Raw genomic sequence first — 26,403 nt, 5'->3', positions numbered from 1 at the left:
CGTAGTTCACCATGGATATTTTCCATCAGTCTTCGTGCCAGCCAGAGATATATGCAAGTGACTCTGAAATTACTTTATAGCGTGCGCGTTGGCGCGTACTACAACCCACAATACAATGTCAGAGGATACGAGTGTATGCAACGTCCATCGGAAGGCATCGGCGAAACACCCAAAGCGCTCTTTTTTCTTTCTTTTTACTGCTCAGAGTGCTCGCTGTAACGCAACTGGAGCATAGCGCGCGTGATAACAAGACCGGCACATCTCGTGTGAGGGGGGCAGTAACACGAGGGGTGTGTGTGAAGAAGTTGCAGGATGTCCTCGGGCCCATAGTGTTGTTCCATAAGAAAGTTACTTGAGGTAACTCTGGCGTGGCGATTCATAGATTTGTCTGATATTCGAGCTTGTGGATTCCTGTTTTCCTATGGCATTATTTATTACGCTTTGTAACCTTTATGTAGCTAAATTACGAAGCAATTGATCCTAATTTTCTAAACGCAGGTGGCAATAAGACTGCGCCCATGCGTAATTATTGCCAGTTGTTGCACTTATAAATCAGTATGTAGTTCTATATGATCGATTTGCAAAGTCGCAAAGCCGTTTGAAGCAAATCCATGTAGGCAAATCCATTTAGTGGCAATCATTCCTCTTATGGCAGAACCACCATGATTGCAGCTCCCAAAGACATTAGAGCCACATTTCCCTATAGTAAATTTCGTAAGCAACTTAGTGTCGAAGCCCACGCTAGTGATTATGAAAATGGCTGATTGTGAACATGACCGCTGACTTCGGGGCTGTGGGCAACTTTGACACGCAGACATAGTTACGCGCCAGATTCGACCACAAAGTGAAGATTCCCGCCCGCTCTTTCTAGGTAGCCGGCTAACGTTTCTGCTTCTTTCTTTTCTTTTTTTTTCTTTTTCATGTTCGTTGCTCAGAGGTTCACCATGAGCACCGACATGAAGATGGAGAAGACAGCCGCTACCACACCGGCCGACATGCTGCCGCTCAATGGCAAGACGGGTCTGCGCAAGCGCGACCTGGATCTCATCGACGCCATGGACCTCATCAAGCAGACCGAGTACGTGTCGCTCAGCAAGACGGACCTGCTGGACCACGAAGTGAGCAGCGCACCATTTCTTTCTTTTTTAATTGTTTTCAGACTTCCCCAAATGCCCTAGAACACACACACAAAAGAAAATTACATCCTTATGGGCGCTGGCGCTCCATGTCTAACGCTCTTACTCTTAACGGTAGAAAAAAAAACGTTATTGTACACAACAGTGGGCTCAAACTACACCTGCAATGAGAGAAGCTGTAGTTTAACGCTGTGTAACAATTCTGAACACTTGGGGCACACCGAATTGTTTGAAATCTGACAACGGTGCCTTTTGAGTTCATTTCATGCAGTTTTGTAGCGTAGGTCGCAGCTATGATCATGTTTACTTGCCAGAAGCCGCCAAGAGTGAGAACTTCCATTTTTGTCCATCAACAATTCTAACTAAACCTAAAAGATGATGGTATTAGCCATGTGACAAACCAAGCACCCTAGATTGTAAGTTCCCTGCAGCAAGCAGTGCAGTAATATTTGACTGACATGTTCACAGCAGCCTCGTTAACAGATCGGCAACGCTTTCTTACAATGCTCAGAAAGTGCTTCAGGACCACTTTAAGCTGAGCATCCTCTAACGGACAGCTTATGTGAGTGCAGATGTTTATTGAAGGAATAAATAAAATACAAAAAAAAAATCGTGGACGATGCCGAAATTCTTCTTCCCATCTAATTTTCGAGATTTTTGTGAAAATAAGGTGAGTCCGTACAACGGCAAATTTCGTACGTCCAGTTTAGGAGTCTTTAAAAAGGAAGCACGGCATGTACGCTCTCAACATTTTCTTTAATGTTACTGTTTCGATGTCCATGGTAAGGTGGTGGCCCAGGCTGCATGTTCGTTGAGACCTGGGGCAACCACCGAGCGTCGATACGCGCAAATAGTTTCGTAGCACAACGAAGAGGCAGAGAGGGAAGGAACGAAAGGTAGGGAGGTTCATTACACTTTGTCCAGTTAGCCACCGTACACGTGGGGAAGGGGGGGGGGCAGAGCGATAGAGAGAGAGAGAGAGGGAATGCACGATAAACGCACAGAGCGTTCGGTGCTCCTTTTTTTCTCTGTTGCGAACATCGAAGCGTAAACATAGAACTCTGTGCATTGGGAAGGAATATACACGCGAACTTGCGTCGACGCGAATAGAATAAAAGGCCGACAAATAACCGAAATAATACCTTTAAACGTTTAAAAGGATCATAATCACGACGTTGGCGATCATGAGTTCCAAGAAAAAGGCCAACTGCAACGAAATTTTTCTTTGGCTTAATTGGTTCCAAATGAGAAGTGTATACTATCACAGCAATCTTGGCAGAGGTGCAGGGCTGCTAATTGTCCTACTTTCCTATGCCTTTCAATCGCATCTAAGCAGGCTACACAAGCGCCTGGTCGTTAGTGGATGTGACGGAAATCCCAGAACACGGCCTCGGCGATACCGCCGCGCAACGGATTTCGTCCGATCTCGAAGGTCACTTCCGAGCGCCGCCAGAGCCTCTCAAAAGTTAGGGGTGTGGCGGCGTGTGTGTTTTTCGAGTTTCGGTATGCAAAGGCGTACGTTTTTTGCGAACTTTTCGTGACGCATGCACTCGTATTTGAAGTTTTCAGGGAAGTTCAAAATTTTTGTTGCTGTTGGCCTTTCAGGAAGGAATGCCGGGCGCACAGCTGTCGTGATGTGTTCGCTACGGGGCAGTCTGAAAATATTCGCATTAGGTGGTGCCGCACAACAGAGAAGGGAATGTGAAACGGCCCAAAACGGCCTAGAGGCAAAGAGACAGACAGAGAGAGAGAGAGAGAGAGAGAGAGAGAGAGAGAGAGAGAGAGGCGTAATCTTCCTAAACTTGACCCATATTCGGGAGCAGGATACTCCCAGGAACCAGCTTGCGTGAGCAGTCATTTCCTTCGGGCGGCAGCAAGTGTGGGCCTGTGTTGGTGGCTGAGAGTGCCGGTGTAGGGTGCCCGCGCTCGCGAAATGTAGGTAAAGAAGGGCGGAGGAGGAGCAGAGGGACAGCAGCGCATTGCATAACAGGACGTCTGGTATCATTTAGGGCGCGCCTTGCGTGGAGCTCGCGTGGAGAGCGGCGCGCACGTACCAACGTGGCGCAACCCTTCCGTACTTATAAATCGTGCCTGTACGCACTTTTCCCAGCGACTCTCATGCGCTAACTCGCATATATATGTCCTGTGCGTAGCCGCATTAACATGGTATTCACCGCGGCTCTCGTAACGCTATGTTGCCTTTCACTGCTTACCTACGGGGAGCGCGATAAAACGAGCGCTGCCGTGGGAAACCGAGGCGACTGACAGAAGTGCCTTTTCTATTCAAGGCGCATTTTGGAGTTCTTGTTCGCCATGTGATGAGCAATGGAACTTTTTCCCCTCTGGATCAGTGCGTATGGATTTGCGTCTTATAACTTCCCGCTACCATTGCGAAAGCGGTGTTATATTGCTACGGGACACTCGAAGAACAAGAGAGCGGATTACGCTATATTGATATGGCAGTTCCTCTGCGTCTCCTCCGCACTCTCAAATATGTGGCATCGGAGCCTCATCATGCTCTAACGCAATGTGAGGGGCGAGTTCAGTGAAGTTTAGACTTGGCTTACGTTATAGTATAACTACATATCGGTTATTAGGGAGACTTGCAGATAGGGGGTCCAAAGTTAGAATACGCTGCCGGCAAGGCGTACAAAAGTATTCGAAAGGCATACAAAATTAGCTTAGTTTTACGGCTACACTAACTCCCTCAGGAAAGATATCTCTATAAATCGCTACTATATGCAAGCCTTAGTGCAGTATAGTTCACATCAATGATGGCACGTTTTTATTCTCGTTTTTTTTTTCGCTTATGAATACGCGCATGACAAATGCGCATGGATGCTTTAGCATGATGCAGTTATTATCGTAATGCAGCCATAAGGGAACGCAACGCACTCCCAGCCTATGTTCACCAATAGAGAGCAATAGTTTCTCGATTCGTGATTCAGCTCTCGAAAACTATGGGCAGGAAGGGGGGGGGGGGGGGACTCGCACCGCCTGCTCCTAGTCTTTTCCGTTGTTGGCGGACCCACAAGCGTGCAAACAGCGTGTCTTATCGAGCCAGGGGTCATGTCCTTGGTATCCCCCCAACCACGAATAGTAGGACTTCGTTCTTTCTATATTATTTTTTCCTCAATGCCGGACCGGTCGAGTTCCTTCCTTGTTGGAGTTATTAGCTCTCTTCAATTTCGATACAACCATATGGACACCCGGCCTTGGCGCTTCGACGAAGAGGAAACAAAAACAGGGTTCTGGAATAAACGCTCAGCGGCATAACAAACGCACGCTGCGGGCATCCGAGCCGCCAGAGCGAAGAAAATGCGCCGGCGAATAAGGAGGAAACGGCTGGTCCGGCGGCCGCAAATTTGCGATGCCGCGCTGGTGAAGTATGGGCACCGTTGTTCCATTGCAGCTGGTCATAGAACCGCAATCTCGATTCCGGCTGCTCTTTGTCTTCGCTCTGCGGGCATTGTTTTACGGCTCTCTTGCACCGGCCGCGATGGTGCCCGCTTCTAATCGGGCAGAATGAAAAGAAAAGAAAATGATGAAGATTTAAGGCCCCTCTTACCATATATCCTACGCTCACTTTGGCACTGCCTAGCACGGGATACTTAAAGCATTGCCTTAGTAGCGTTTTTCAGTCTCGAGCGACTTTTCAGTTGTGAATTTGAAAAAACAAATTGCTACTTCTGTGCAACACTTCTGTGGCCGCCGCGATAGCTTTGCGTATGGCTACAGCTGCATTTCGACGGGGGCGAAATAAAAAATGCTTGCGCACTTTGATTTAGGGACACGTTAAAGAATACCACGGTTCCAAAATTAATCCGGAGTGCGCCACTGCGGCCTACCTCATAATCCGATTGTGGTTTTGCCATGTAGAGTCCCATAATTGAATTCAAGTTTAATGCTTCTGCCTCGATGCGATGTGCCATGTGAGGCAAGAGGTTATGAAATATGGCGCACAACAAAGCCACAAGTAAACACCTCTTCCTTTGTGTTTTGTGCACTACGCAGACAAACAGCAGTGGTGCACGCAAGGTAACGTTTAACATCAACTCACCACTCTTCTGTTGTACAATATGTTGAAGAAATCAAACATTCGCCGTCAGCATTACCGCTAATTATCGTCAATCAAAGCAAACAGCACAGAAAGCTTCGCTTACATCAATTCCCGATCTGCATAATTTTTTTCTTTTTATCTTTTTTTTAAGCATACGCTTTTAAGCGTACAGCTTTTGCGTCATCTTTAGAAGTTATTCGAATCTTCTGGTTTGCCTGCCCTTTCTTCACTTCAAGGAATTGTTTTTTTTTTCGTGTTTTATTTTTCTGCAGGTGACCTTCCAGTTTCGTTCCTCCCACCCAAAATTATGTGCCCATAAACAGAACCGCATTTTCTCCCTCGTTGTTGTTATTGTCATGATATCATCTTATATAATTTTAGTCAGCTAACGTAGCAATAATTGTCATAAAGACGGTCTTAAATATATAGTACGGCGATATATAGGAAAAGAAAAAGAAACGAATGCCTGGGATGTGTAGCCAAACCAACGTCATGGACGAAACTGCAACCGTTCGCAATTTACTATTGCAGCAAGGTTTCGATGGCTACACCGTGCTTGAAACTATGCAGGCTCATTCTCACGGTGCTACCGCGCTCCATTTCTTTTTACTTTTCGTCGTTGTTGCACTGTGTAGAGTTATATGTGTAGTAACGATATTAGGTTTTTTTCTCGTTCCCCCCCCCCCCCCTTTTGTGTGTATGTGTGTGTGTGTGTTATTTTCACAATCTAACCCTGGATATATTACCGTGACCAGTAATAGTCCCTGTGACATCTTTGTCCTTTATGTACGTGTGCGGGTCCCCTGTAAATTTCTATTTTTGTTTTCGATATGTGCTTAACTATATTCAGACAGCAGTGCTTGAAGCTCCCGTCTGACGCAAACACACCTTAAGATCCGCCCATTCAAGCCAGAAGTGCTACTGTGGACTTAACCACATTCTTTCCTTATACGCCAGAGCGATCGAATATGTTTCCCGCACCCAGCGATAGACAGCTGCGCTTTTCCACCAACTGTTTTATTGCACCAACTGCAGAAGCAATGTGCCAGCAATGTCCCTTCGCTGTCCCTCTCCCGCATTCCGACCCCATCGCAATGCGGCTTCCGCTGCAAGCAATCGAACCCGCGACCTCATGCTGAATAGCGGAATATAAATAATCGCTGAGAATAAACCACGTCATGTGAATGCCTTTGAACTTAATAAAACAAAAGTGTCTCGGACATTCCCGTGAGGAGAAAAGCTTCTCGCTTTGCCGTTCGTTCCAAGCGACTCTACGAGGAAGGAGCTGTTGTATTAATACCACTGTCCCAGTGCTCATCGCACGAAGACGGCGGGAAGGTGACAATTCGTCATGCGAGGGATTCGCGTACGCTGCCTTGGCGTTGTTTCCCAGTCGGGCAGCATTGTCGCGAGTGATATCACCGTGCGCGTTAATGTTTCATGTCCTGCGTCACGTAGCGAGACGGCACTTTATCCTCGTCTTTATTGTTGCTGGTGCTCTCGTCATCACGCTTACATGGAACTTTCTCTCTGACCCATTTCTCTTTAAAGCTAGGCTTTGCTACAGCTTTCAATTTGAATACTACCTGGCTGTAAGACTAAGTTTGTGTTAGAAAATGATGAATGGAGTCTTTTTTTTATCTCCTTTATTATTATTGTTTTTCGGGTTGCTCCGCTAGCCAATGTAGAGTTCAGCGTGTGCTTTGACGCAACAGCGTCTTGACCCACCACAAATGTATGCGTCAATGCACTCACGCTGAGCTCTGCCATGACCATTCCATGTAATTGTTGAGCTTGGAGATTAAAAAAAATTACGGGGTTTTACGTGCCAAAACCACTTTCTGATTATGAGGCACGCCGTAGTGGAGGACTCCGGAAATTTCGACCGCCTGGGGTTCTTTAACGTGCATCTAAGTCTAAGTACACGGGTATTTTCGCATTTCGCCCCCATCGAAATGCGGCAGCTGTGGTCTGGATTCGATCCCTCGACCTCGTGTTCAGCAGCCCAACACCATAGCCACTGAGCAACCACGGCGGGTAAGCTTGGTGATCGCAAGTTCACTTGATGCACAAAACACGCACATTACGTTGATGGGGTCAGCCGCGGTCAGTGCGGTTATAGCGGCGGGAAAACTATCAGAAATTAACTGCAAGAGTTGTAATCCTATTTTCCCGTTACATCCTGTCAGAAATCACCTATTTAATTACTCCTTATGTGTTTCGTATTCCCCCCCCCCTTTTTTTTTCGTGGCCTTTCTTTTACTAGTTGTCCTAATTGTCTAAATGTTAAAGAAGGGACAGGTGCCAATTTCAGATGCATCGTTCACAAACACGCACAATGTTTCTTTGGTATCTGTTTACATGTCACCGTGGAGTTCGCATTGCGTGGAAATGCGTGGTGCATTGCAGAGGATCGCATAAGGGAGATTATATTTCCTGCGCATTGTTACGTTTGTCCATGATGATGATCACGCCTATCACCGCGGAATTTCTTCTTTCAATTCTCTGTTACCATTACCTGCCTGTCCGCAAGAAAAGTATCGATGTGCCATTGTGTGAGTGGCGTTCTGTTGCAAACAACACGATAGTGTTATTGGAGGCACATGTTTTCATAGTTATCATACTATCAAGCCATGTCTACGTTATGGTTTCGAGTTAGCAATCATGAGTTCTTCGGAAACCTGTAGTAGGCACACTATATTTACCTACGCCCGTTTCTTTTCTCTTTTGTTTTTAGTTTGTACGGATATTTAGAAAATGTCAAGGTGAGCGCTGTTCTGGCGTTTCAGATAGATTTCGGGTAGAGGGGGGGGGGGGGTATTACTTGCTTAGAAAGTGGCGATGTTCATGTAGCTAATTAAAAATATTTAATTATTAATGATGTTTTAACTATTCCTTTTAGGCCACATGTTGCAATTGTGAAATGGAATGGTGTAGTAGTGAAATCATGTTTTGCGCTGCTGCTGTTTCCTTGCATGCCGCGTTGGGGGGTGGTTTAGAGCGTTTGTAGGCCACAGATGCCTAAATCGACCGCTGGGCAGCTATCTTCGCATTCTAATAAAACATGCTTCATCGTTTCCCTAGCTTTACTGCAGCAAGCACATGCTTCTTCCTTCTTATATCTCGCTTAAAAGTGCGTGTTCTAAGGCATCCCGATATCGCTTCGAAAAGTAATGAGCCTCCCTTTGAGTTATCATAAATTGTTTCTTTCCTGATCTCGTTCTTTCCTCTTAAGTAATTACTCATGGCAGGTTTCTTTTCCATTGCCGCCACCCATGAGATTATCTCAGCCTCTCTTGACTTTCCGCTCGACGTTCTCTGTTGCCATGTTGCTCACCATGAAAGTCGCATACCTGCCGGTAAGTTTTCTAGTTCTTTTCCGCCACTGTGAATCAATGTTTTTTCCTGTACAAATACCTGAAAACTCTCTCAGCCCATTTAATTTCTTCCATATTCCTCATTCGCTCTTCATAATCAGTTTTACTGTGAGCTTCTCTCACTTCAAAGGTTGTCCAGCCCATATCGCCCTGCACAGCTTCATTTGTCGTCTTCCCGTGAGCGCCCAATGCGAGGCGTCCACTGACCTTTGGTTCACATCGAGTCCTGATTGCACGCGTCTGCCCAATGCTCTCTGGAGCTCAATGGGCGTCACCCTCTTGACGGCTCCAATTATCCGGGAACACGCGCACAAGCATTGCAGTAACTGCAGCGCTTACCTTTCTACTAGCATGCAGCTGTCCAGAGGAGAGCTATATAGAATGGTAGAGGGTAGGTGAGAGTGGAGGCAGAGAATAGGTAGACGGCGGTTCTACCGGCGCAGGTGGCTGTGTCGGTTTCACGGACGCAGCCACCTGCGCGTCGGTAGGAATTTGTGGCTGTGTCGGTTCTACTGACGCAGCCACAAACCTCTTGGAACTCGTCGCTCGCAATTCGCGTACAGGGGGGAGGGCAGGAGGGGGAAAAGGCGACGTGAAACTAAATTCAAGTTCAAGGTACGGTGCGGTACGTTTCTGCCATTTCTGAAAAAGAAACACCATCCAAATTTGTCACGCGGACAACTGACGCACGGCGGGCAGACTCAAAGCCGCATAAAAGCACCGTAGCGTCTAGGGGACATCGTAGCCCGTATAGGCAAGAACGGCACCGCCGGGCGGCGCTGTCGCGCCGGTGTGAGAGCGCCGCATGCGGGGTAAAATTTCACTAGCGGGTGTACACTCTCCCATCTCTCGTTCGCATCGCCTTGATTGCCTCTTGCACTGCGCGTGTTTGGGCACGTTTCGTACGCGCGGTGTGTGCCTGTGTGTGTGTGTTTGGTCGTTTTATTCAAAGGACGATGTACACGCTTCTATTTGCCTTTAGGAAGATCGGCGCGCTTGACGATTATTTTCATGGCTGCAATGCGGCGAAAGGGCAGCGTCTGCTTACCATGTAAGTGACGGGGAGCAGGTAATCGGAAACGACATCGTATGTGCCGCCGGAAAAATCATCGGCACACACGATGCGTGTTGGCTTAAGTCATTTTTGCAGTTTCTTACAAATTGTTTGCTACAAATTCGTGTTGCTTCCGTTGCCAACAATGGACTTCCATCGACACTGTGCAGAAATACACAAAATATATCGCTGCATAGCGCAAATACGACTTGCGCGCACAACTTTAACTAGTACGTCCCCTACGATATAGAATAAAGGCAGCAGCGTAAATCGCTTGGCAATGTTTTAACAGTAGTCAAGAGACGGAAGTTGAAAGCATTAGTAATTATTTCTGCTTCGGCAATGCCGGCGCGACCAAGACGCGGGCGTGTATCGTCCAGTAACTCAATCGAACGGTGCAGTGGTGATGCAGGAATGAAATCCGGTCATATTCAACGCATCGTGCACATATTCAGTTTCTCGGCACGCGTGAACTCCGGCCGCTGCTAGCGCAAGCAACAGGAGTAGTTTCCATTCTTGGGCCGCGCACACAAAAAGCAAACACGAGAAAGAAGACAGGACAAGCGCTGGTCTAACAACTGAAAGCTTTTATTTGGATAAAAGAATTGTATATCCAGTAATCATGAAATTGATGTGGAATACATTTAGAAACCGTCATACATTGACGAGTGATCAAGAAACGAGATTGTTTCGTTTGCCAGTTGTTAATGTTACTTTGTTCGGCGCACCACAGTGTAATCCATGATTGCCGTCTGCTTTTATCGTACCATTTTCTTGTAAATCAGCGGAATTTCACTGGTGGCATCAACGCTTTCGTGTTTACATTGCTGTTGTTGCAGTTAACAACGGAATAATAATTTCCAGTCATACGAAGAGAAGCCGTCGCAAACAAGAGACATTTCGCGCGCAGCGCGAGCTAAGCGCGGGCGCGACCTTGAAAGGAAGCGGCGGAAACGTACACTCGTGGTAGGTGAAATCGTTCCGCCAGGGGAGAAACGAGCGCTGTCATCTAGGGTAAAAAGGGTAAAATAAAGCCCCTTGATAATAGGGTAAAATAGGGTGCCTCGATGCGCGCGCCGCCCACCGCCCCCCTCCGGAGCGGCAGAGGGGGGCGCGCGCATCGAGGCACCCTAGGGTGAAACTTGGCGTGCGGACGTCTATAGTCTAGGCGTCGCACTTCAATTTAACACTTCTGTGCCCGCCATGGTAGCTTTGCGGCTATGGCATTGCTGGAGATCTTGGGTTCGATCCCGACAGCGGCAGCCAGATTTCGACGGGTGCGAAATACAAGAACGCTCATGTACTTAGGTTTCGGTGGTCGTTGAAGATCCCCAGGGGACAAAAATTAATCCTTCTTCTGCCACTACGGCGTGCCTTATAATCCGATTGTGGTTTTGGCACGTGCAGTCCCATAATGGACACTTTGCAAAAAAGCTGCTGCGCATGCGCGAGCACGCTGCTCGCGAGCGCCCCCTATGCCGTAGGAAAGCTAGCAGACGACTAGCAGCAGCTAGCAGGCGAACGCCGTAAATCGGTTGAATGCGGACACTTCAGTGTGGTAACCAGAGGAGCACTCAGGTATTCGCGGCGAGCATTTAATAAAAGGTATACATCATGAATTTTGGCCATTGCTGAGTCATCTGTATTAGTGTTTGCCCTTCTTCAATTTTAGGCCAGCCTTCAAACTTTTCTAGCCACCCTGATTACATGCCAACTGTTTTCACATACACCCGAGCTTCCGGTCAGGCTGCAGTGCAACGGCACGGCCACTGCATGGATAAATAGGCATGTGACAGCACGTTAATGACAGCGAAGCAGGATTTAACTGTGGCATGCACGCGACGACATCGTTTAGTGGTTTCAAAGCGCGCTGTCGTGCTCGCTGTACACTTCTAACTCTGAGTTCGCGGGCATCTCACCGGCTTAAACCGTGCACGTGTGCGCGCGCCAGCTAACTCACGCGTTTTTATTGCGAGAGGAAATAAATATCAAGGGCCGTATTTGCTGACGATTATCCGTCTCGCACGTCGCTACACATTCAATAGCACATAGATTGGCTACTCGATAAGACGAGTTATATGATATGAATGCAATCTCTTTGGAAAATATGGCGCAAAGTCCGCGACTATACTAGGCTGCCACTCGAAGTGCAAGATAAGTGAGCGATATAAAGCAAAGGCTAGCTGACTGAATGCAGCCTGCTTCGACAGCTGACGACGCGACAGGTTGTGTTAGCGTCCACCTAAGCCACTACAGTTCATCCTTGAGCTTCATTATAGCTTTGTTTTAATACATACTGGCAACAGTTTGCACAGAACTAAATGTGCATTGTAGTGCATATAGTTCAGCTTCTACACCACTACAAGATGAGGAAAGCAAGAGTTAATCTGCAGACGTCAAATCCAATGGGGCATGTGCAAGCTGCCCGAACAAGACCCACTTGTGGGTCACTGGAGCTCAGATTGAGCCTAACGTTCCTCACATAACCCTCTTCTTTAGATGTCCAACCACGATGGCCATGAAGCGTGGTCGCGGTTGTTGAGTGCAGGGAGCTCCGCACCTGGTCGCTGGCCATCGAGCATTGCGAAAAGTCGCAAGTCCATCCGTGTCCAAAAAAGAAAACGGAATGCAGTCTTGCTCCATCATCTTGACACGACGTAAGACGACTAAACAAACAACTCAAGCTGAATTTCACGCGATCAAACTCGGATGGCACAGGTAGCAACAAGGCGATGACGGAGAATGTTTTCCACGCAAATACTCTGGCACCCAGCACGCCGAACGCTTCATCATGCCTGCGGCAGGGTGCACTCACTTTTTTGCAACGTGTCAATTCAAGCAATGTTTAACACTTCTGCCCCGATGCGATGTGCTGTGTGAGGCAATGACAATACTAACCTTCTCGGAGGTTATGAGCAATGGAGCACAACAACGCCTCAAGCAAACACGTCTCGCTGTGTATTCTGTGTAGAGAAACAGCACTGGTACACCAAAGGTAACATTTACCATCAACTCACCACTCTTATGTTGCACTAAACGCTGAAGAAATGATACATTCGCCGTCAACGTGACCGCTAATTATCGTCAATCAAAGCAAACAGCACAGAAAGCTTCGTTTACGTCGATTCCCACAGTGTGTTTCTTTTTTTTTTTTTTATGCTTAGCATAAATACTCAGAATAGACCAACTCTCGGCATGCCCATGCTACGAACATGCGTGACGAAAGACATTGGCGTTCCAAATAAGCGTTTCAAAAGCGTCCATCGAGCAGTTCGTGGCAATTTTAACCGGTACGCCGATGCATATTTTAGCTGACTTTGGGGACGAGTATTTCTAAAGTGGCGTTAGTCTTAGGACTTCTTCTAAGCAAGACATGATTTCACTCCTGCTTGACTTGAATTTCGGTATAGCAATGTGTGCTTTCAAAATAATAATTAGAACGCGAATGTGAGAATATCTTTAATGATCCCCGAGGGCATTGTGTTTTGTCGTGTAAGTAATGTCCCACTCTTTCACTAATCCACCTGAATAGGTAAATGTTGGCTGTTTTCCGTGCGAATTTTGAAGAAATCTGTTCAATCTAAAGAGAAAGAAGGAGAGAGAGAGAGAGAGAGAGATAAAACGTTGGGTGTATGTACCGTTTGCCTATACAGAATACAAAAAGTTTCCCGCATAAACGACGACGAAAGAAATAACTTTGTGAATCCGAATCCGACGTGCGTCGTAGCAGTTGGCTCCTTCGAACCATTCTCATGGCGCTTGTCAATCGCGAAAGCGGACAAGATGACAAAGAAGGCACTGTGCACCCAGGTTTGGTGCACAGGTCTTATCACTGGCAGCTGCTGATTTCTCGAAAGCATTGAAATTCTTAATTCTGCCACTGAGAAAGCTTGAAAGAACAGGGTAATAAAGAAAGCAGCAGTCTAGGAACACCAAGAGGCAGCAAGAGAGATAATGTTGGCTAGCTCTATGCAAGCGACGGGTTTGTATGGAGATTAGACTAGGTTTGTGAAACAAAGGACTGAGCACGAAATGAAAATGCGCGAAAGAATAAATAAATAAATGAATATATATATAATCAAGGAAGAGAGCAAAGAACCAGCCACAAGACCATAAATTTTGCGTTTCTTTTCTTTCGTGTGCGCCACGTTCAGTACGTGTCTCCATTGTTCAAAGCTGCCCATACGAGTCTTCATTCGTATAAGCACTCCCGTCCCTTGTGTACCGACCAGCGTTATGCGACATCCTCATGTGCCTCTCTGTCCTTGCGCCGCAGATCTCAATCAACGTACAGCACGCGAACGGTGAGAGTGCGCTAGAGTTTCCTTCAGCTGGCGGTGGGACGAAGAATCAAAGCGTAACAAATTACTCGGTATTGTTTGTGAGTTTCTGCGCCCATGCTCTTGGTTTGGTATTTGTTTGTTTATCCCACGTTGATGCATGATGCTTCTTCGTTCGTTTGGACTAGCTGCACATAGGCCGTTCTCCTTTAGTATGACACGCACTTATTGTCTACGGGCTAACTCACGCCGAGCCGGCACTATACAATCGGCACGTATACTATCGTGCATTTCAGACTTGGCTGCATAGAGTTAGACGTATGCCTGACACGGTGGCCGTCAATAGCAGGCTCGTGACAAGCACTATTGAATTGTCTTTTAGTGGCCGCTTAACTGCACAATTATTTCTACGTGTATTGACACGAGCTAGCTAGAACTACTTGTCGATTGTGTATCTAATTTATTAGGTACCTATTGACTCCGTAATAACGGTATGAAGGCTCATTTCTTCGATGGCGCAGCAAATAATTATGGTGTCTTTTAATTATACCAACTTAAAACTCGTGACAAGCGCGACTTCGGCGTGAAGTTGGCTGCAAGTTAAACCACAGAAATTATCACGTGGTCACGAAGTTGCTGGTCATATGTTATAGGCTCCTGGCATTGCCCAGGCGCCGCGTCGGAGCAAGAACTATCAGCGCTTCGCGCGGCAAGTTCAGTCAAAACTAGCACGGAGTTACCTTTTTGTCCGCGTTGTGCCAGCATCAAAATTTCATGCGCGCTCTTGCTCAGTGCAGTAGAAATGGCGCGAATCTTGCTTTGTGAAAGTCAAGTCAACCGCAACATTATTCTCTTCCACCTACGACAAATGTTATACGCCGCTGGACACGTCCTCGTGGTAAAAAGAAAATGTCTTTATTGCGTATGTGTGTGTGCTGGAGTAGCGAGATTGGAAGCGATGGAAACGCACAAAAAGGTTTCTTCGGACGTCGACGCGCGGTATAGAAAGTTATGTTTTGACGTAACAATTCAATAGTCTGCGACCACGACTCGGCTCGGTATTAAAGTGGCTCGCTCTTTCGTGGCACTGCTTCAACGCTCTTGCGAGCACTCAATTTTCGCTTACATGAGCGCGCTCAAAGTGATTAGCCTCTTCTCGAGGTAATGCGCAGGGGTAATGATGAAGTGCACCTATTATATTCACGTCACTGTAATGTCAACGCATTTCGCTTTATCACTTCTACTGCAGCCACACTTTGTAGGAAGCGAAATGGAAATTAAGATTTATGGTTGCGTTAAGGTAGACATAAATCCGGATTTTTGCAATACGGGCCGCCTCACGGTGGCGTTCTGGTGCATTATTATTATGCATTGCAGTGCTACCGCAAGTCGGCGACAGGCATCACGCTAACAAAGGTAATTGAAAAGTATGAATGGAATGAACTCGTCTTGAGTTGCGACTAAAAGTGAATCGGTCCGATTAGCCAGACACCACCGCTCCATGTGACCAGCACCTCCCACACGCATACCTTTATCGGATGCTGATGGAACAGGAGCTTGCCCTGGTCGCCAGCGCGAGAGCAGAGAATTGCTGGAGCCTATGAACGATCGCGGGGGAATAGAGCGAGGCATCAGATCGCCCGGAACAACCATCTAGAGAAGACATGCATTTTACATCAATCTAGATTTATTAAGCAATTTTCTTGCCGTAACATGACAGCGAGGACATCTTAATCAAGTCTCTGCGGACAGCCAAAAGAAAGACGCAAACGTCCGGCGATGCCATTAGGAATGTCAGCCTATGAGCCCGCGAACACGTTCGCCGGTGATCTGAGGACTGCCGACTAAACGAGGCCCACGACGCGGAACGGAAAGCGTAAGCGTCGGCTCACGTCTTTTCAAAAGATTAATTCTGTTATTAACTCGACAATACCATGCTGTGCCCGATCGGCTTCTAGACCGCGAACTACGCTGTTTTACAGGGTGCCTATTCTCCATCCGTCCCATAGTTGCGCTTCTGCTGCGACAGGCGGCGCGGCCCTCGCCGGCAAGAGAGGGAGAGAGGAGATATAAGAAAGACAGGGAGTCCGGTTGGCTACCCTACACTGGGGGAAGGGGTAGGTGGAGAGGAAGAGATAGAAAGACTTTGTAGAAAGAAAAGCATGTATGGCATAAATGAATAACTCAAGCATGCTAGGTGACTATTTGTCACTGCCCCATTTCAAATGGGTTGCCAATTAATGATCAATATCATCAACTCCACTTTCAGGAGCGTATACCAAACCTGTGAGGCACGGAGCAATGATACAGCGTAGTGGTCGCAGGTCACATCCGGACCGTGTCGGGGAACTATATGGGAGCGCGCTTTAAGATCGGTCCTCGCATTTCCCCGTCCCTCTGCGTGTAATCACCATTCGACAAGTCCTATGCTGCTGCTTCTCTGGGAGCGCCAGGGGTCCTTCTCCCCTTCTCAGCTCCATCGAGTGCTCAATGTGCTTGGAGACACAAATGGGAGTTTGACCTGCGGATACCGCATGGGGCACGCTGGCGCGCGCAACGTAGTTTGTCACATCATCTGGCCCAACCTCCGACTGCCTTGATGTCACTAAACTGCTTCAAGCCTCAAGTCGCGCTCCACTCGAGGCGCGTTTACAACAGTTTTCATTGATTTAAAATGTAACGAATTCATTATTACACTTTTGTGAAATTGAACCTTTATATCATGATAGATGCATCCGCAGTTACATATTAAAAAAAGAAGAAATTCGGCAAGAACTTAAGACTGCTTACGTGTGCGAATTCGAAAGCATTATAGTCGCTTTAAAGACATTTTTCAGATCGATGTTTTCGACGTGCATTAAGGTTATTTATGCTGATTCGCTGTGTGTGTTTTGCCCATACGTTGGGCACAGACAGGAAACATTCGCACCATATTGCTGTAGAACGACGAATTTTTATATGCTCGTGGCGTGGCGTCGAGAGTGCGTCGCAGTAGACAACACTGATGAAATCCGAAGACCAAGTGACGCGCAAGGCAGAGCGCTAATGTTATGCACTCATGACGTGGCGCCACTTCGATCCCTCCCATTGGCTGTGCCATCACATGCCTAGCGACGCACGCACTAAGCCACACCTTTAGTCGGCCAGAACCGTGCAGCCGCCATGGCGTCGGGAAAGCGTGCTAGTCTCTCACCTTGGCATCCCGGGTTCAATTTCCACCGAGGCCGAAATGTACGGAATTTTCTTTTCAAATCCATTAATTTAGTTTGTTTAAGCAACCTTCCTGAAAATGTGATGTCAATCCGAGCATTTTTGACGTGCTTTTACTATTTGCGCCGTGGACCATTTTTGGTACCGTCGCTCGGTCACATCGCCGATGACGACGCCGGATTTTCGTGTGATTGGGCATGTAGTGCTTTCTCATTCCAAAATGAAAAAAAAAAAACGGATAGGTGATACAAAAATTTTGTCAGTACTCCTAGGCAAACCAGGCTTTTGCGGAGACAAGTTCATCTCGTAAAACGTTCCTTTCGCCCATGCACTATGCTTCCAGTAAGGGAGCAAAGTAAGACAGAGAGGTTAAGCAAGTACACGACCACTTTGCTACCCTCCACTGGGCGAAGAGAATAAAGGAACGACAAGAATGGCAGATACTTGTCGACTTGAAGTGCTGTTGCAACGACATCGGGGTTTTCCACCAGCGACGCGCACGGCCGTGGTCCAAGCACCTTCGCTTCTGAAAATGGTCTTGAGTCAAGCCAGTTTAAGACCCGTTTCACTCAGGCTCCTACGAACTCCTTCAGGATAATGGAGCGCGAGTCTTCCTGACCGGAGAGGACGGCACTGAACTCGATAACGGAAACAATGGCGCCGGCGGTGTGAAATAGTTTATGTGGTCTCTCACGAGTCGCACATAGGTGCACCACACGTTCCGACGAATTCCGCATTACGATGAGAGCGTGTAGGTGAAAGCGCGTCGGCTGCGTCCATTCCTCTCTGAACCGCAAGTTCTGCTGCATCGCCGCGCTGTAACCTGGGGCCACCGCATTCTCTAATCATCCGTTTCTAGGGTACCTTCACTTTTGCGCTACGTGACGTCATGTGCCATGCCTCGGTGAAACGACGGGTAATCTTCCCATCTGCTTAGCCAGTCAACGTACTTTATATCCTCGAATACGGCCCTTGCACTGTGTGTACGGCTTCACTGCGTTATGAGCGTGCAGCATCGAACCCTCTCTGCTGTGGGCTTTGTTCTGAACTCACTTGCAGTTCTAGTGCACAAATGACAGCGCCGCCGCCAGACTCCATTCGTGTCTGTCGCGTTGGCAGCGCGCAGCTAATAAGCGCCTAACTGATTAGTGAGACGCCGCTCGGGGCGCACGCCGAGCACCCATCGCAAGAGAGGCCGCACGCGCCGCTCCGAAGTCGCCATCGCGGCCTGTAGTCGACGGTGGGCTCAGCGCGTGCCCCGCTACCGCGTTACCCCCTACAAAGAGAAGCCTGCCCAACCTTTCCAAACCGTTATTTCGCTCCCGCAGCAGACCGGCCTGTTGTTGCGGCGCCGTATATCGGTAGCCACTCCGTGCCAACGTAACGAAAAACAACGGGCGCGCGTCGTTCGCGTGTCCGCTCGCTCCTTCCCCTCGTCTCACGCACGCCGGGCGCCCAGCGAGCACGTTTTGTTTTTCTTCTGTTTCGGCGTACGAAGCCGGCCAGCAGCAAGGCCGCATCTCATTGATTCGGGCACCGATGAAGAAGAGCCAAGCGCGGCCACGCGTCATTCGCGTGTCCCTGGCGCGAAGCGAGGTGGTACACCTCTCGGAAAAGGAAAAGCCGGCCGGGAACACGAGGAAAAGTAGTGAAGTGGGCTAGAGCGGACGTATCGAGAGAAGCCCGGAGGCGGGCCCCCTGTGTCTGCAGCTCTGCGCCCTTCTTCTCCACTTCCCTACCTCTGTCGTAAGTCACACGCACGCCGTCATGAGCGGTACACGATGAAGTTTTCGCTTCCTCATCCCACTGTAATCTGATAATTTTCCTCTTAGCACGAGAAAGTACACGAAAGGGCGAAGAAAACGGATAGTGTTCAGGCGCAATAATTCGGATAGAGACTCGTTTAAACAAACGCCCCTGAGACAACCGCCTCCGGTGTTTCCTCGTCCGCGGGGACGCTCTCGCCTCAGCAACGTAACAGTGTAACCTTCAATGTCCAGCATTCACGGAAGAAGTCGTTGCCGCGAGATACCTAATTAGCGAGCGCCACGGGCCTGCTTTGCGGAGCGCCGCGATCGCATGTTTGTAGAGTGCACGCTACGGCGACAGTCACCGCGGCCATCGGCAAACAACGATGTGCTTGTCCTTTGCAATCGCTAGTGGCGAGCCAGCGAGCGCGACGTCCATTATAGGAAAGATGCGCACGGAAAGTTGTTTGCAATAAACGGACGGCATATCACGACCGACATCCACCCCCGCCTCGCTGTAAAGAGGATAACGATGATCGTCGACGCTTTATGGGGTGGATCTGATAAATTGCTTGTCTCAGAAATGTGTAGGAGGATAAGAGATAGGCGGGAAAAGAGACGAGAACAAGGCGGGATTACGAATTTATGAGACGAAACTATTTTACTCGTGCTTCGTGATGACGTAAACCTGCTGCGCAGAAAACATTTGCGTTGTCACGTATAGTACCCGGCTCCATTTGGTCATTGCCAATCTTCTATGACGTAGCAACGGCAGGATGGCACCAGTAATTGGCCTTCACTCGTTATTGGGTGGACGTGACTATCGAAATGAAGCACGACCTATCCTTGCAGTTAACGGCGGAGCGGAGGTACTGCTCGCCATCCGCCGGGACAAACGAATGGGAAATGTCACATCGGATGAGGCGAGCGTATGCACGTCAGCGGGCATTCTGCGTCAACAGGTCTTGCCGACGGCCTTTGCCAATGTCACTGGGGAAGGTGGTGCTGCCGGGAACTCAGAAGGCGTGACGCCATTGACAGTGCATTGATGTTCGCGTGCGCGGGCTTAGAGAGGTGATCGATTCACCCTACGCTAGTGTGAAGCAGCTGTACTGTTCCCTCTGAATGCTCGTCTGCCGTCTCAACCTCCTCACTGCCTGACCCTTTCTTCCCTTAGTCCTTTCACCATCGGATAAACTCTCTCCAATTTGCCTCGAGCCTCTCCCTCTCCCCAGTCCCCTTCTTGCTTTTAGCGCCCAGGAAGCTGTAGCAATAAATTCGCTTCGCTGGCATTCGAGAACTGCCGATGAGCTGAGGGTGGGGAAGGGAGGGGGGGGGAGGGCAGGCGTGACGGGGAGGAGAGGTCATGTGGTGAGCGCTACACGTTTGGCGCGTGCTTGCTTGCGCACTTGTTGTGGTAGTGGTCGGTTCCGTAGATTTTTTTTTCCTCAATTAGAAGCTCTTCTGCCAAATATGTTAACGCGTATCGAAGGCGAACGTATCGCAGTGTTCCCTTGTCGTCGCCGGGTCCGCACGCTATAGAGAGAGGCGCAGCGTAGGACACGCTGACCAACGCTCTATTCTGCACTTGGACTAACACACGCCGACAGCCGCGCACTCGGGTCTGTTACCGAAGCCAGCCAGCCCAGCCCCTTCCAACTGAACTAAGCTACTTCAGCTTGAGCTCCCACCAAATCTCGGATAGACGCAGGCCTTGCTTCAAAGATGTCGGTAAGATTACGGCGCTTTCGGGACCAATTTGTGCGATCGTAGTCTTAATGCTGCGATTTCTAGGACTGCATTTCTCAGGGCTGTGTACTCTCAGATGTGCCTTTCGAGGCCAATTTTTTTTGAGCGAAGCTCATTTTTTGCTAGAAACAGTGGAGTTCCCAGTCGTGACCTAGCAACGTGATAGCTGGCCGAACCACGTTGCGAGGTCGTTACTGCTCATGCCCATCTCCCACATGAACCAAGCGTACTCCACTCCCGTGGTGTTCTTCTTTCGTCTTGATAACATAAGTGGTAATGGAATTGCATAGGATCTATATTAACGTAATCAGTGACAAAGCTTGATTGAGTGCTCGTTATATGTTTCATGGATGGTCAGCGGCTAGAAGCGTGAGTGCGGTACGTACATTTATCTCCGGTAGACTCGACGTTTCAGATAGCTCCACGAAGACCCATAAGATCTCCATTCATCTGCCAGGTTAACATGCGCATATCCAGAGCCGATTAGCTAGCTCGTGCGCACAAATGACACCTGGCATGGCACCTCAGCCGACGGCGGTGGGAGTGTGCTTCCATCTAATGCTGATCACATTACCCACCGAGGGTGACCGGACCGCAGTACCGTGCTGCGTAACAGTGGGGAGCTGTTGGGCATCTTCGAGTGGTCGTTTCAGAGCACTCCCAAAGTGCTAATAGGTTAATGTAAGATGAAATTGAAGCTGTATTGCTAAACAGAGAAAGCGAGAGCGAAGGAAGGAAACGCAGGATACGTTAACTAGACTTCGCTCAGTTTGCTACCCTAGGCTTATGGAGGGGGCGGCGAAGTGAAAGAGAGAAATGGAATGAGTTCAGATCAATCACCCGGACCAGACAAAGTGCAGAGTGTCTACAGGTCGGGCACTAAAATATGCTGCCTTCAAATACTGCAAAGGAGCGCGTGTGGCTTTCTGGGATATCTATTTAGCGTTTGAACAGCGCTCGAAAATAACCATTGCGAGATGCTATGCGCGAAAAGGAGCGCAGAGCTACAAAATAAACTAATGCAGGTTTCTCTGAGGAAACTGCGTGCTTTTTTTTTTTTAGCTTCGCCCTATTTTCGGTTGTACGACAATTCATTCTTTCACGAAAACTCCTCCACCTCGTGGATTACCACAAAACTGATTTGCTCCTTTAGATGCTACATACGCGTATGCTAGTGATCGTTTGTTCTCAACTGCAAAATGGTGGACGTCCTTATGCTGATGACTACAGACGAGGACGAACACGAGGGATAGCACAGCGTCGTGATAGAACGCGGCCACGGAGTTGCGCCGTAGACCCGCCACAGTGGCCCAGTGGCTATGGCGTTGCGCTGTTGAGCTTGCGAGGTCGAGGGTTCGATTTAGGCCGCATTTCGGCGTGAGTGAAATGCAAAAACACTGGTATACTTAGATCTAGGTCCACGTTAATGATTTCCCCAGTGGTCAAAATAATCGGATGGGGGTTTTGTCACGTAAAAGCCCAGAATTATCCCCCCTCCCCTTTCGTGTAGGTAGGACTTACATCCGTGTCGGTATGCACCAAGCATTGGGGAGTTCTGGAAATGGATGATCCAAAGTTAGAAAGCGCTATCGGCCTGGCGTGCGCAAAAAGCACACGAAAAGAACGCAAGAAAGAGTACAAAAGAGCGCAAGTGTGGTCTGTTTCTTTAGGTATGCCAAGTCGGCTTGTGGATGCTATGTTTTCTTTTTTTTAACTGCCTATTACGTGAAGTAGATGAAGCGTCTCTTGCTTCGTCGCTGCCAAAAATAGAAGAAATAATGCGTACTGCAATATTATTGTCGCGTCTACCTTTCATAGACTCCATGCAATTCTGTAGCAACGGTTCAAGGAACTCTATGGGCTCTCACAGATGCACTTCCTTGCGTGCGCTATTACACTGCGACATCGCCGACAAGGTGCGAGTTCTTACGTCAGATCCTCATTTTTGGAAAAGTACATCGCCGCAGGCAAGCTACAATGCCTCATTTCAGCTTATCTAGTATTTGTTGTGCCAGTGTGGCACGTTGGCCTTTGCTTCGACTCTCGCCCCTGGCCGCACCTATCATCCCATCCCTGGACGCGATGGTGTGGTGTGTTTTGTAAGTTTGCAGAACATCATTAGTAGAATTACAATAAGCTGCGTTCGTTGCCGACTAAAATTGCGCTGGCACATATTGAATAAAAATGAACTTAAAGGAAAACTGGGAACTTGGTTTTGTTTTTAACCTTCTAGGTGCACGAAAAGGAGACGGAATAACAGCAGAAGACCATGTTCTTTTAATGCGCCAAGAAACGTACCAAATACGCGTCTCGGCTGGAATCGCAGTCAACTATACAAAAATCTGAAGGTTCATGGTACACCGAGTTCAGGGCTCTTAAAAGTCATAAGGTCTTGTTTAAGAAAAGGCCCTTTGCCTGCGCTAACGCCTTCGTCCGACAGAAAGCATGCATACTAAAACACCATCTTCAAGACCGCAATCTTCCGGTTCCTTTCTCTGTATCTTGCGTTCTGATTTTCTCTAGTTTTTCGTGCGTTTACTGGCATAACCTTACGACTGTATCAGCTCACCCAACAAGCCACTCTTGTGAGCTTATTAATCCTTTCGATTATTAGGACTTTCGTTCTTATTTGTAATATTATATTGGGTTGCGCTGTAGTTTGTCAGATCGTGAGACGCGGAGCGGCTGGCACGAACATTTAATAACGAAAATAATAACAAATTTAAGAACGCGTTCTTAAATGTTCCATAGACAACGCCTAGCCTGCGCATGAACGCGTCCTGAAATTCGTTATTATTTTCGTTATTAAATGTTCGTGCAAGCCGGTCGAGGGTGCTCCCCTGAACCTGAATGAGTCTGCTCACGAAGCTGCGCGTGACCTCATCGACCGCGCTTCCTCTATAAGGAGCACTGACTCCCCTCCTCTCTACGGCCACAGGGACGCCCCCGCTACTCACAACGAGATTATTAAATATTTCTACATGTCCAGAAGGGTCTTTCCACCCCCTCACCCCAAGTTGAATAGGGCGCAAGCTGTTTCGCTTAGGCTCCTACAGACCAGCACATATCCGTGTCTGTCCGCTCTCCACGAGGCTTACCCCGACGTGTATCGCGACGACGCCTGCCCGTCCTGTGGCCAGACCTCCACTCTACCTCACATGCTCTGGGAGTGCGGGTTGACATACCCCAAGTTCATCAAGGAGGAGGGGGACTCGCTTCTGCTTAGCCCCGCTCTAGAAAAGCAAATCCTGGCCGTCCGGCGTGCCCGCGACCGGGCCGGTGGGCTAGACCTGCCGGTCCCGACGTGGGACTAGCCGGGTGCGCGACGAGTTCGCGTCCTCGCCGGACCTACAATAAAGTTTATTCACTCACTCACAATTCGTGTAACAGCTACGAGGTTGGTCGTTGTCAGGCAGTATGTCGCATCTTGCCTCGCCTTCCCCCCAATTTCCCTCTTCGACATAGATAGATAGATAGATAGATAGATAGATAGATAGATAGATAGATAGATAGATAGATAGATAGATAGATAGATAGATAGATAGATAGATAGATAGATAGATAGATAGATAGATAGATAGATAGATAGATAGATAGATAGAGAAGTTAGCGGCAATTTAGAAATCAACCCAATTCAATCTCGTTAGCAACTTTGTGACAGTTTGTTTTGCTAAGCCTGCAATATGCGTGCAATAAAAATAAATGACTCGCTTCTGAGGAGAAATACAGCCCATTTACTATTTACCTCAATTTTCCTACAGCAACTTATGTGTAACAGAACGCAGATTCGTGTGGTGGTGAGCACAAGTAGTGTTCACTTTAAAGCGCGCCCTCGCGTGTTTCCACTGTATATGTGTATGCCTGTTTACGTCCAGAAGAGACGCTGTCGCCTCGATTAAGCTTATATGCATATAAACAAAGAACTTGAGTAATTTTTACGATGCCTTCGTCAGAGAAAATCTCTGACAAAATGTTTCCGGCTCATACCCGAGAGGTCGCTGAAAACTGAAAGGCAGGAACAGCGATGACATTGGGCACGTGTTGTCGGCCAGAACGAGGAAGGGAATGCTCTCTGACGTACGGAGCGTGCCGATGCCAGTATGTATTAAACTGCCCGCTTCAGCAGGAAGAGAACGTGCGAGATTATACCGATGCTGCTAGCGTGCTAACCGGCATCGTACGTTGCCAACGGAAAGACATGGCAACCGAAAGAGAGAATAAAAAAAAAAGTATATGTATAAAAGAGGGAAAGCAGTTAGAGGAAATGTTTGCGCAGCGCGTGGAAGTCGTGTTTTCATAAAGCTGGTGGCACGTGACACGGCCGTGATATGCGGTTTCAAGGCAGGAACCGATACCCTTGAATGCGAAAAAAGGAAGGAAAAGAGAAGGAAGGAAAAGCCGGACGGTATATTCAAATAAGGCGGATTGGGAGGTATATCACCCGAATCGACCGGCGATTTCTTGTACGCTGCTTATAAAATACGACTCGACGAATTGTGCTCAACTTGGTGGCTCGTGCAATACTCCTTTACAACCGAAGCACTCGTGTGCCGAAAATTTTACTGAACTCCGTAAGCCGGTTCCTATAACCTATAATGGTGGCACCGACGCTTGTGTTGGAGGGAATGGAGCGTTATATAGCTGCCACCGTGGTCTGTATAGGGGAGATGCTGACGAGTCAAAGCTACCGACACTACCCTACTTGGGTATAAGATGACCAGAACCCTCCGCAGAGGATCAGTGACCATGGATATGGCTATGCTGCTGACCCCGAAGTCGTCGCGGGTCATTCCCGGCGCCTATCATAGCCCGTGCGTGGCCTTGGGACGTCAAACCCTGATGAAAAAAAAAAAAAAAAATGAAGGGCCCATGCGACTCGCATGCATCACTGTCCCGAGGCGCGATTTCCTTACGAGCTTGGGGTAAGAATTTTGTCTATTGACGCTATGTGCATTCGTGTTATCGTCCGTTTCTGACAGGCCGGCAAAGTCAGTTTCCTAGTAATTTGCGACGGAGAGTGGTGCCAATAGTCACGCGCCATTAAGGGGAAAAAGAAAGCGCTGTGAGTCGAAGCGTTTTAGCACTACACTGGCAACACGTTCCCTCCGCGGGAGGCGTGTATAAGTGTATGCGTTATTAGAAAAAGGACGCAAGAATCGACATCGCGCTGCATTCGTCCAATAGCAACGCCTCCCTACGAGAGGCAAAGTAGGAGGTTTATGGCAGCTAGGTCTTCTGCACGTGTAACGTAACCTCTGTCGTCGCTGTGGTCCCGCGAAGCTTGAACATTGAAAAAGAAATTGGGAAAAAAAAAGGGCACTATTTAGCCCAAGTAACAATGCCGGTTGTCACGTTGAAATCAGCATTCGCTGCGTTCAGAGAACGCGCTGCAACGTGCGTCTGTTCGCCACACTGTATTCGAGCAGTGTCCTGTCATTAAAGTAATAATACTAATGAGAGAAAGAGAGAGAGAGATGAGCGCATGACCCAACTGTTGTGCAAATGCCGAATCAGTACCTCGCGGCTCAGAAACGTGAATTTATAGCTGTGCTCTTTTCTTAATGTTGTGGCAGCGTGCCATTATTAAAACAACAAAACAAAGCAAGAAAAACGCCAATTGTGAGAATGAGTTGTGATAAGACAATGTGTGAAAATATGGAAGCGGCATAGATAACCGATCTTACAAAGGCATCCATTAGCATACCTTCGCTAGGTTTGTCTGAAAGAGACGGGCACCTGTCTTAGCAGCAGGCTTAATTGACGCGCAACGTGCGCCGCTAAGCTGAGGT

At 48.2% G+C, this 26,403-nt stretch overlaps 1 protein-coding gene across 6 annotated transcripts in view; it reads left to right on the top strand.

The window, feature by feature from the left end:
* Positions 1 to 26,403, top strand: part of LOC126547642 (acyl-CoA Delta-9 desaturase-like) — a 109,269-nt gene that overhangs the window by 41,500 nt on the left and 41,366 nt on the right. For 4 of the 6 annotated variants that reach the window (XM_050195555.2, XM_050195554.3, XM_055063155.1 and 1 more), the window contains exon 2: positions 936 to 1,118. In XM_050195555.2, coding sequence (XP_050051512.1) covers positions 945 to 1,118 — 174 coding nt within the window. In that variant the 5' untranslated portion in view covers positions 936 to 944. Of the gene's footprint in view, positions 1 to 512; positions 1,119 to 20,331; positions 20,597 to 26,403 lie in introns of those variants that run through there. The other 2 variants (XM_050195556.2, XM_050195557.3) reach the window with 2 other exon arrangements.

The sequence above is a fragment of the Dermacentor andersoni genome, chromosome 1 (genome assembly GCF_023375885.2).
Source record: "Dermacentor andersoni chromosome 1, qqDerAnde1_hic_scaffold, whole genome shotgun sequence".
In the NCBI taxonomy this organism is placed as follows: Eukaryota; Metazoa; Arthropoda; class Arachnida; order Ixodida; family Ixodidae; genus Dermacentor; species Dermacentor andersoni.
The sequence above is the reverse complement of the archived record's forward strand: the minus strand, read 5'-3'. Positions and strand labels throughout refer to the sequence as shown.